Source organism: Bombyx mori, chromosome 27 (assembly GCF_030269925.1).
Source record: "Bombyx mori chromosome 27, ASM3026992v2".
Taxonomy (NCBI): domain Eukaryota; kingdom Metazoa; phylum Arthropoda; class Insecta; order Lepidoptera; family Bombycidae; genus Bombyx; species Bombyx mori.
This window is the reverse complement of record NC_085133.1, coordinates 2,880,634-2,892,750: the sequence shown is the minus strand read 5'-3', so window position 1 is coordinate 2,892,750 and position 12,117 is coordinate 2,880,634. Positions and strand designations below refer to the sequence as shown.

Genomic DNA, 12,117 nt, shown 5'->3' with positions numbered 1-12,117 from the left:
GTACAGTTACAGCGGCTACCCCACACTTCAAACCGAAACGCATTACTACACGGCAGGAATAGGCAGGGTGTTACCTACCTGTGCGGACTCACAAGACGTCCTACCACCAGTTTTTCCATTCAGGCCCATCATACGTCATCTCTGCATTCACACCCTTCTCTCGCGAGTACTGCTTCACAGAGTCCATCCAAGTCATCTCAGAAGCGTCCCAGTAGTATAGACAGGAGATAGAATAGTATATAGTATCGAATAGTACATTGGAAATTGACACGTACACTCAGGTACGTAAAGTTGATAGTATGTTAAACATATTTAAAGTACATAACTACGTTTTGACATTAACATGTAGATCTCTATCGATGTGTGGAATAAAATAAATTCATATACAAAAAAATCGATTGTCTATGTAGGTTCCCTGTAGACGCTGTAACTGTAGACGATTTCGATGAAATTTTCAGGGAATCTTCAGGTTGCTCTAGAAAATGATTTTGTAAGATCTGGTGGCGAATCAAAGAAAATTGAAGATCGGCAGAATTCAACGAACTCTCATCAACAATTGACTAGATCAACTACTAGATTTATATAGACTATTTATCCTTACTATACTAAATAAAAGTATATATATTTGTATCATGTATTATAATATGAAGTAAGTTATAAGTATCTATATGTATTGTTTGGTATCTTGTAATCTATACTAATATATAAATCTATAGTGATTTTTACGGATGTTCCGTTATAACTACTGAACCGTGCATCCGATTGACTTGAAACTTGGTATCCATGTAGAAAATACACGTATATAATGGATATGCTAATATTTATATTAGTGTTGGACTCCCTAATAATAATGAAAATAAATAATAATGTTAATTTTAAATGCCCAGCGAAGCGGGCGAGTACGGGTAGTATGTATATATTATTATGTGTAATGTGTACTGTATGCACTAGATTTGTGTTGTAGTGTAGTAGTGTTGTAGTGTAGCTCTTCTTTCCTTTTGCGGGCCTACTGGAAGAGATTTCAACATGAAATAAGTAGTGCCCTTGTACTCTGCATCCTTATTGTCGTGTTTCTTGTAACAACTGTGGGTACAAAATATATTAAATAAATAACTAAAATAAATAGATTTAGATGCTAAATTTTTAAATGAACACTCTATAAGGTCTTAGTAAGAATCTTTGAATGTCATTTTGACAGACTTGAAGAAATTCGATTATTATGAAAATTTGCACACGCATCTAATACCGATGCCAATACAATAATTAATACGTTTTTATTAGCTTCAGACGTATGTATGTTTGTAACGGAATCTTTGAATGAAATTTGGTATAGGTACTTATTAAGGACCGATGACAATTCAATATTTAGTAGGTAGCCGTTGTAACTATACTGAGACCTTAGAACTTATACCTCAAGGCGGGTGGCGCATTTACGTTGTAGATGTCTATGGGCTCCAGTAACTACTTAACACTAGGTGAGCTGTGAGCTCGTCCACCCACCTAAGATATCAAAAAAAAAAAAAAAATCATGCCTTGTCGGATCCCCCGGATTTACTCTCGGTGCTTTTAGGTACCTCAAGCACGGGTTATTGTTCTCGTCGAAGCCGCCGCATGCGACGAAGAGTTCGACGAGTGAACTAACCCATGGACACGGCTCACTGAGTTTCTCGTCGGATTTTCTCAGTGGGTCACGATTCTGATCCGGTGGTAGACTCTGCGAAGCACTGCTCTTGTTAGGACTAGTGTTAGCACCACTCTGGTTTGGGCCCCGTGAGCTCACCTACACGTTCGGGCGTAGCTTTTTTTTTTTTTTTATACACGCCACATTAACTGGTCCCGTGATAAGTTCGTAAAGAACTTGTGTTACAGGTACCAGATAACGGATATAATTGTAAGATTTTTATTATACACATACATATATTTAATATACATCCATAACCCTGGAAAAGACATTTATATTTATAATACAAATATCTTCCCTTGGCGGGATTCGAACCCGCGACCCCCTTGTGTAGTGACCATGTCACTTACCACTACACCAGACGGCCGTTGAATAGCTTGAATAGCCCCATAAGCTACCAGCGAATAGGAAGGAAAAAATAAAAATAAAATAGACGCCTAACGAGCCCATAGCGGTCCTGGCAGTGAATTTTTCACAGCTGTGGACAAAATGTCAAGGCTAAACAGATACTTCATTGGCAAAGGATAATTTTTCATAGCTCGGTTTTAGCTTTTATATTTGCAATCCTAATATATTTACGAAAAATTGAGGAGAGACGAATGAGAAAATAATTTTGCAATCAATTACAAACAGTTTCAACGCGTTTTTAAGTTTTATAAATGAAGATATTGAAGGAATGTCTGGCTAGACAAAAGTTCTGCTATTCGACAACAGATGGCAGGACCAATACATTATTTTTGTTTTGTATAGAAAACGAAAAAACTCTGCCAACCGGCGGTGAGCTACCGCAGATTTTCTATTTATAAGTAGCTTTACCTAAATAATTATTATCATAACTTAATTTTATTTAAATTCTTTATCAAATTCAAAACACAATAACCTTATTGGTTTTCCGTGACGACGGCAACTGTATACAAATTGTTTGAGACGCCAGAAATTTTGAAACATTAAAACACGAAAAAAATCAATATTATTATAGTGAACGTGATAATATTTTTTTCTTTCAATTTACCTTTATACAAAATTATCGTAAAATATCTTATACTTAAAAAGTTTAGAAAGCTAAGTTCGAAATTATAATAAGAGATGGCGTTACACTTTCGCGTATTTTATCGTTTTCATAATAGCGTAATAGATGTCGACACTCGCTTCCAAAAAGCATTTTTGGTTAAGGTTTAAATTAGTTAAAGTAAACAATTTTTTTTTATTTCGAGTTCGTAGCCTGTTAAGACATATTGTAATCTTCTTTGGTCGTGAAATTAAGATCTATGTTTTTTTTCCCTACCTATGCTGATAGTGATAGTCTTGAGTTGAGAGGCTATTTCAGCTTCTCCTTGAAGTTTTTTTTTATTTTTTTTATTGCCCTTGTAGGCAGACGACCATACGGCCCACCTGATGGTGAGTGGTTACCGTCGCCCATGGACTTCAGCAATGCCAGGGGGCCTGGGGCAGAGCCAAGCCGCTGCCTACAAACGCTGCCTACGTGTAATTGACTTTTCAGAATATCTGGAAAAGTTAAAAATACAGCAGGTATGTTCCGGTGTACTATTGGCAATATATTATTATAGAAAATGTATATACGTACTAAATCAATAGTATGGAAATGATAGAGCATATATGTACAAACAGCTTAGCCCTTGCCAAGACGTGACGAATATTCAACACCCTTAGTTTCTCGCCGCATCTTCTCAATGGGTCGCGTTTCCAATCTGGTGGGAGATTCTGCGAAGCACGGCTCTTGCTAGGGTTTGTAGCAAGTTCGTGGGCTTCGTACATCGTCAGGTTTGAGCCCTGTGAGCTCACCTACTAGTTAAGGTTACGCTGAAATGGTTTCTCTAGAATACTCTAGACCATCAACTTAGGAAGGAAAAAAGAACGGACATTGCACTGGGCCCAGCCTTCAGAATGGAAGAAGAACTCGTCCAAGAAGCAGAAGATTATCTATGGCTCCCTATTAAATACCCCTTTACTTATAACTCAACACACCGACTTCTACTGTACAAACAAAACTATTTTTACGGTTTAAAACTTCTTTTATATTATATATTATCTATATATTAATACGTGAAGCAAAAACTTTGTATCCCTTTTTACAAAAATTGTGCGGACGGAGGAGTATGAAATTTTCCACACTTATAGAGAATATAGAAAAGAAGTGCACAATGCCAATATTTTTTTAAAATAATGCATAAAAGATACATTAAATCAATAAATAAAACATTACACACACTACATACCATGTATTTGACGCACACACGCATGCATACTATTTATTGTCAAACTTTTGCTCTTGACGTCTGTGGTCAAATTGAGAATAGATTAAATATTGTTTGTCTTTATTAATATTTTTTATAGTGTAGCCTTGGCGAAATTTGTGATTATAGAAGTATAAAATACAATCATAATAGTGTACAAACTTACAATTCCAATTAATTATAGTCGAATTTCGACTACTGCGGGACCTCTAGTTATTATTATTATGTACAAAGTTTTTATTCACGAATTTATATGAATTTTGGTAAATACTAAAAACCACGGGCCCAAGTCAGGTGGAGTTCATTTTCAGTTTTAATTTCGCCTGGTGTTCCGTACTACAAAAACTTCCGAACAATCCGGCGCGTGTTTAAAATTGTGGTTTTTTATTATATCGAGCGTTCGGAATAAAGTTTGCGAAAATCGACTCGCAAAAAGCAATAGAATTAAAATCAAGAAAACGACTACTTTATTATTATTGGAATTTCTTTGTTACATTTTTTGTTTTTGTGGAGTAAAACTAAAGATTTGTACGCACAACGTTCTACAAAGTCGAAATTAGCCGATTGTCTCTTGCTAGAAATCGATGTGCAACATTTATCGCCGGGTACTGTACAAGTGTTTTGGAGAAGCAGTGCAAGGACAGAACCAGGTAGCTGTTTACTTAAAGTGACATTATACTAGCTGTAATAGTACTTTTAAATGAACCACCACACCACCACCACGCTACCACCACAAAGATAGGTAGTTATCTATACTAATATTATAAAGAGGAAAGATTTGTTTGTTTGTTTGTTTGTTTCGAATAGGCTCCGAAACTACTGGACCGATTTGAAAAATTATTTTTCCATTAGAAGCCGACATTGTCCCTGATGAACATAGGCTACTTTTTTTGAATTTTTTTTTATTTAATTTTTTTGGTTTCATGTGTGTTTTAATGTTTCCGAAGCGAAGCGAGGGCGGGTCGCTAGTTTAATGATAAAATGGTCGGGTTTTGACGATCAGTACAATTAGTTGATTATTTACGGGGATGTCGAATGCCTTTATTATATCCCAGTTGCATATTGTGGGTAATTTTTTTGCGTTATGCATCAAGCTCTTCAAGGACTAGTTAGTTTGTGCTGATACAACATAATTTTTGTATCTTTATATTATTATGATCATGGACTTTTGCTTTATACATAGGTAAGTAAAAATTTAACGTAAACGTTAATAGATAAGGAACGCGCCAACTAATTATAGAATTTGCAACGTCGATTTCTACATTTCACAGGTGTATTTTTCGTAGTCCTTTCAGGCATGCCTGGTAATGAGTGAGGGAGAAAGATATAGAGAGAAATAAAGAGAGATGGAGTATATTACATTGCACGCCCAAACAACAATGAAACAAGGCTAGGTAGTATAATACTAATATTACGATACGCGTTTTTATCGCTATTTTTTTTATTTTTTTTATTGAAAACAATCTTTTCCACGCGACCGTTTCTATTTCAAGAAATTCTAGAAAAGATACAGCGGGTATGTTGTGGTGTGGTAACATTAGTAACCATGTCAAGAGTGATCTATTAAAATAGACCAAACCTTTAAGCGTATTATTAATTAATGAAGAAAAACAAATATAATATATTATATGATTATAAAAAACATATTCTTCCAATTTCTCAGTTTCCTCTTTGAAGTATAATACCCAAAGACACAGTCCACTGAGCTTCTCGCCGGATCTTCTCAGTGAGTCACGATTCCGATCCGGTATGTAGTAGATTCAGCGAAGCACCGCTTTTGCTAGGACTGGTGTTAGCAAATTCTCTCAGCTTGAGTCCGTGAGCTCACGTACCCGTCCGGGCGTAGCCCGAATAGGGAAGAAATAAATAAAAGAAATATTATTTCAACTTCAAATCCGACATCCCTGTATCCAAAGAACCAATATACGACCAGCACATTACAAAGGCCGTTAATTAATGCGACCTCCTACAAGATAGCTGCAAAGCATTAATACCAAGTCTGAAAGGCAGATCAGCTCTATCACAATACAGTATCCGGAGCTAAATGACATCGCCAATTGGAAAGAGTCAATCGGCTAACTTCGGGTTCGTAGAGCGCCGTCTCTGTCGCACACTACGTATGTGACTTTTTTATGATTCAGGGTTTACTTGTGGCCCGGAGGCCTTTCTAGTTTCACAAGAACAGGTGGGCGAGCCAGCTCAGCCAAACAGGGCGGGATTTTCTAACAGCTACCCGAGCGCCTCCAAGGGAGACCTAACAACTCAAGAATAGCTGCTTCGCGAATGAATCTACTACCGGATCGGAATCGCGACCCGCTGAGTAGATCCGGCGAGAAACTCAACGGGCTGATGCTCAAGTTAAGAGTCGGACTGTTAGTGTTTCGCGAGACCGAGACAGCGCTTTACAAAGTCGATATTAGCCGATTGTCTCTTACTAGAAATCGATGTGCAATATTTATCGCAAGGTACTGTACAACTGTTTTCTGTCGCTGATGGGGGAGCAGTGCAAGGACAGAACCAGGTAGCTATTTACTTAATGTCAAGTTATACTAGCTGTAATAGTACCTACTTTAATATGACATACACTACGGCCACAGAAGATAAGTAGTAATTTGGTGATAAAATGGTCGCGTTTTAACGGTCAGTAAAATTAGTTGATTATTTACGGGGATGTCGAATGCCTTCATTATATCCCAGTTGTTAGTTTAACAAATAGTTTGTTTAGATTGCAAGCGTGACGAATCTCCGACGAATGATAATTTAAGATCGTTGACGCATTCCAACTGTGACGCATTACGTTAGAAACATGAATTTCAATTATACTAATCGATTTAAAAAAAAAAACACTACGATGTGAGTACAATCTGTAAATCGATTACACGCTTAATTTAATTTTTATATTCGATTTATAAAACGTTGAAGTCGTAAAAGCGCTCTACGTACGCTCCGAACACGCCGGTTGCTCGTGTCGTGTCGCTTGTTGAGGAATGGCTTGTGTTAGTGTTTTCTGCTTCGTATACGCTTTCGTTTCGTCTGCTCTCGCATCGGCCGTTGATTTGGAAAGTATGTTTGCCTAAAACGTGTTTTTTTTATGGTACATCTATTTACTAGTAATTTATTATTTATCTTTATATATAATATTTCTTTTTTGCGTGTGTTTGTCACTGAACTCCTCTAAAACGGCTGCACCGATTTGAATGATTTTTTTTGTGTGCGTTTGGGTGGCACCCTGGATGATTTAGATTCACAAATCAGCCCGCAGATGACGCTGCAGTCGGTTATCTAGGTTATCTAGGTTATTTATATTTCCTAGAAATAATTTATAAAGTAAAACAACGTTTGCCGGACCAGCTAGTTAGTATACTTAGTAGTAGTTAAGTATATATTAGTTATTTATTAGTATTAAGACTACTGGATTTACGCGAATAAGAGTTTTTTTTGAGAATAACATAAATCGTATAAAAATGAATTATTTGTATATTAAATCAACTTTGTAGGGTTGTTACTCTAATGTTTTTCGGTATTGCGAACAATGGTTTAGTTGTGCAATGAAGGCATGCGAAATTCGTTTAGACCAAATCTACATCAGACGTCATTGAATTCTGTGTTGAGATGTTTGGAAAAGAGCAAGTTTTTCGTTACCTATTGATACTTTAATACAAACTGTATTCCTATTCGCTGATAAGGCCACGTCTGTACAATCGATGTTTGATAGCACCGTTTTTATTAACGCTAAAACTCATACAACTTTACGAAACCTAACTTACTTTATAGTAAACGTATAATTATTATTATTTTCATTCTTTATTAGAGCCATACACCTGTTAGGTTAAGTCGGCTATTATATAACAAAAAAAAATAAAAATGAACATATTTAAACACAGTGAAACAATAAACTTAAACAAAAACATTTAAAATAACTATGTATATCGTTTAATTTACATCTTTCTAGACAGAACAAACTCATAACTCTATCACATTTAAAACCTGATACAAAAATATTATATATATTTTTTTTGATTGCTTTAATGGGCGAACGAGCTCACAGCCCACCTGGTGTTAAGTAGTTACTGGAGCCCATAGACATCTACAACGTAAATTCGTCACCCGCTTTGAGATATAAGTTCTAAGTTCTCAGTATAGTTGCAACGGCTGCCCTACCCTTCAAACCGAAACGCATTACTGCTTCACGGCAGAAATAGACAGGATCTTACCACCAGTAATTACACAAATAATAATTTTGTGGGTTTGATTTTTATTACACGATGTTATTCCTTCACCGTGGAAGTCAATCGTAAACAGTTGTTTTGAGTACGTATTTCAGTAGAAAAATTGGTACCTGCCTGAGATTCGAACACCGGTGCATCGCTCAACACGAATACACCGGACGTCTTATCCTTTAGGCCACGACGACTTCAAAGACTAGACGTGTGTCTAATACGTATAATTTTGTGTTACAGACTACGATTTAATTATAATCCCATGGCAGCCCAACCCGAGACCAAGTCTAAGAGCTTTGGAGAAGTCCTTAGAGGACAGATTTGCGAAAAGCTTCGGTGAGGCCATTTCGAATTCCGATTATCACGCGAACCACAAGAGGCTGGACGTGGAAGCTTTCCGGCCGTCGCCTGTCTCCCCAGAAATAGACGAATACGAGACGAGCACAGTAAATCCCGAAAGAGACGAATATGATTATGGTAGTTTTTCGGGTGAAAGGATCGTCGGTGGTACGCAAGTCGATATCAACTTATATCCCTACCATGTCGCGTACGGCGATAACTGCGCAGGCGCTATAATCGATAAGAAATGGGTAATCACTGCAGCGCATTGTAAGTGAGTATGTACGTTATCATTTACTTACAAACAAATTGCTTCAACGTTGTTTTTTTTTACGCTGGATTACTGGTGGCCCAGAAGTCTTTCCAGTATCATATCAGGACAGGTGGGCGAGCAAAAGCACAGCCAGGAGGGTTGGGATTTGTTAATAGCTGTCCGAGCGCCTCCGAAGTAGATCTAACAACTCAAGAGCAACTGCTTCGCGAATGTATCTACTATCGGATTGGAATCGCGACCCGCTGAGAAGATCCAGCGAGAAACTCAGCGGGCTGATGCATGGGTTAGGTTGCACGTCGAAATCTATGCCGAGTTCGACGAGTACGGTTACCGGAGTCCCTAAGCCTGTTTCTGATGTTAGAGCTGAAGGCATCTAATGCAAGGGTTATTGGATAGCGTCGACGGAGAGCTGCAACGTATCTAAAGTCAAAACTATTATGCATTCACTTGGAAAGCATACTTATTGTTGTTAAACGAGATATTGTTTTTACCAGCTTAGTTTTTGTGTTATGCTCGAAGAACCAACAATCAAATATGCAAACAAATATACTGTACTTTTGTATTTATCTTTAGAGTTATACTTCTATAATTATATAGATATTAGATAAACAATAAATTGGTTACTTCCCCAATTATTTCATCAAGTACTTCAGAGTGAAATTTCTTGCATAGCGACATGAGATTTGGTGTGAATATTTCCTATACTTCTGATGCTACTAAAATAATTATCAAAGGACTTTCGTGATACATAATAAAAATAACGTCTCACTAAAATTTCATTCTCAGCAAAAAGTCGACATTCATTAAGGCCGGCTCTAAGCACATACACAAAGGGAAGAAAGTGAAGATCAAGGAGCATTACATACATCCGCTCTGGGGTGCCAAAAATAAGGAACATCCCTTCGATTACGACTTCCAATTGCTGGAGCTGGCTGAGCCTCTGAGCTTCGACGACAATATTCAGTCATTGAAAATAGCGCATATAGAAGATATGGTGGTCGGAAAGATTATAACGGTCACCGGTTGGGGTAACATAGAAGAAAACGTGAGTTTACCAGATAAATTTTCAAGGTACCTTAATGTAGCCACCACCCTGAACACTGATCGTGTTAAGAACATAACCATACTCAACGTTAAAAGCTTTGGATAAGAGTTATTTGAAGAAATACACTTTGCACCATGCGGGAATTGAAAAGGTGTTAATAGAGAACTAGGAATGGAAAGAATTAGGAACTCTAAGGATTGGCTGTGTTCCTGGCATTGTTGACGCCTATGGGTGATGGTAACCACTCAGCATCAGCTGGGTCATATGCTCGTCTGCCTACAAGGGCAATAAAAAAGAAAAATCTGCGGAAGTATATTCAATTAAATATAAAATTTTGATTTAATATTAAATGGTAACATGGCCAAGTGGAGGTTAAAACAGTGAAGGAAAATCTCTTTTGCGCGTAGACGGATTAAATCATGCCTTAGATGGATGGACTAGTTCACAGCCCACCTGGTGTTAAGTGGTTACTGAAGCCCATAGACATCTACAACGTAAATGCGCCACTCAGCTTGAGATATAAGTTCTAAGGTCTTAAGTATAGTTACAACGACTGCCCCACCCTTCAAACCGAAACGCATTACTGCTTCACGGCAGAAATAGGCAGGGTGGTGGTATCTACCCGTGCGGACTCACAGTAAACAGTACGCAAATTATAATTTTGCGGGTTTGATTTTTATTACATGATGTTATTCCTTCATTGTGGAAGTAAATAGTGAACATTTGTTGAGTACGTATTTAATTAGAAAAATTGGTACCCGCCTGAGATTCGAACACCGTTGCATCGCTAGATACGATTGCACCGAATGTCGTATCCTTTAGACGACTTAATTTTTTTTTTTAAATATTACAGATTTACTTAAAAGAAAGTTTTACAGCTACTTACAGTTTTACTAAAAGGTTAAAAAAATACACTATTCTCTTACTTTATAGTCCTAAATTTAAGCAGCACTGGCCTGCTGTAGTGATTTTGTTATTAATAATACCGAAAGCATTGTAATGATTACACTCATGAAACAAATACAATTAAAGCTTTAAATGTTTTCAGGGCCCCTACTCGAACGTGCTCCGAGCCGTAAGGATTCCTATAATATCCAAATCAATCTGCCAGAGTGTTCCATTTCCGTATTTCAGAGGAACTTTGTCATCTCGAATGTTCTGCGCTGGGTTTGCTGAAGAAAAGAAAGATGCTTGTCAGGTATGTCTTTGGCAATGTTAATCAGGATATTCTGTGCATGTTTGTTCTGGTTATTGATTGGTTTTATTATAGCAACGCTATAGGCAAAGCCGGTGCGACTGCTGCTAGCTTTCCTCAAAGTTTGAAGAAGGACATGTCATACGGCTTTGGAAGCTTCGTGGGTGGTAATTTCAAAGCTATTTGTTTCCACGTGATATGGTCTCTTAATTTATTACAATTCAATGGATAATGGCACCTACAGTGTAGACTCACAAGAGTCCTATCAGTAGTGTAATTAGGCAAATTCTATTTATTGCGGTCTTAATTTTTATTAGGTGCATTACTACCGCACGATACTACACGGTACTACGGTACTACACGATTAGGTTCTACACGATTTTATTCTTTCATCTTTTCACCATTTATTTCGTAAGCATCTGCTATGAGCTACACCGAGCTTCCCTTTAGCTCCCTTATTAAGTCAAAAGCCCGGATTTTTGGTCATAAACTAAGGAAAGACGTAATTGTAGAAATAATTAATATCTTTCCAGGGCGACTCAGGCGGACCAGCGGTTTCAGACAATCGTCTTTTAGGCATGGTGTCCTTCGGCTACGGCTGCGCAACCCCAGGTTCCTATGGAGTCTACAGCAAAGTGGCGAAAGTCAGGCCCTGGATAGAAGAAGTGACCGGCCTAAAATTAGATTAGTCTTGTATTTACATAGTTATTGTTGATTTTGTTTTTTAATCTTATTGAATAAAATTTATATAACATTTTCAAATAGTTGTGTTCGTTTATTGTGAATTTTAGTACAGTGATACCATCTGTTTGTCACAAAAGATCGAATTATCGTATCGAATATCAATAATTTTCGCATATCTCCTTACTCTAAATAAGAAAGAACATAAAACGGGACGTGGCGTAATTCCTAAGACTCTTGGTTTACCCGTAACGAATGCTATGAATACGTCGGGGTTTGGATGGGTGTCGAAAAAGTGCCAATTTGGTCCAAGTACGTACCTGACGTGTTCACGAACTAATGTCACGACGTAATTAAAATCACACGTGGATTATTTTTTTAATTGCAAGGCTACGGGGAGATAGTACCGCTCTGCCTATTTCTTGTG

The 12,117-nt window shown here is 37.4% G+C and overlaps 1 protein-coding gene across 1 annotated transcript; it reads left to right on the top strand.

The window, feature by feature from the left end:
* The first annotated feature begins 6,854 nt into the window (after positions 1-6,854).
* On the top strand, positions 6,855-11,771 carry LOC101741706 (trypsin-1). Its single transcript, XM_062676449.1, has 5 exons — positions 6,855-6,999; positions 8,397-8,769; positions 9,556-9,814; positions 10,863-11,012; positions 11,543-11,771. Exons 1-5 carry the CDS (start codon positions 6,924-6,926, stop codon positions 11,696-11,698), a joined length of 1,014 nt encoding a protein of 337 aa, XP_062532433.1. The 5' UTR covers positions 6,855-6,923; the 3' UTR covers positions 11,699-11,771.
* The last annotated feature ends 346 nt before the right edge of the window (positions 11,772-12,117 follow it).

Coding starts and splice junctions, on each gene's coding strand:
- LOC101741706 (XM_062676449.1), top strand. CDS start 6,924: ATGGCTTGTGTTAGTGTTTTCTGCTTCGTATACGCTTTCGTTTCGTCT. Junction 7,000..8,396: donor ATCGGCCGTTGATTTGGAAA/GTATGTTTGCCT, acceptor TTTGTGTTACAG/ACTACGATTTAATTATAATC. Junction 11,013..11,542: donor AAAAGAAAGATGCTTGTCAG/GTATGTCTTTGG, acceptor ATATCTTTCCAG/GGCGACTCAGGCGGACCAGC.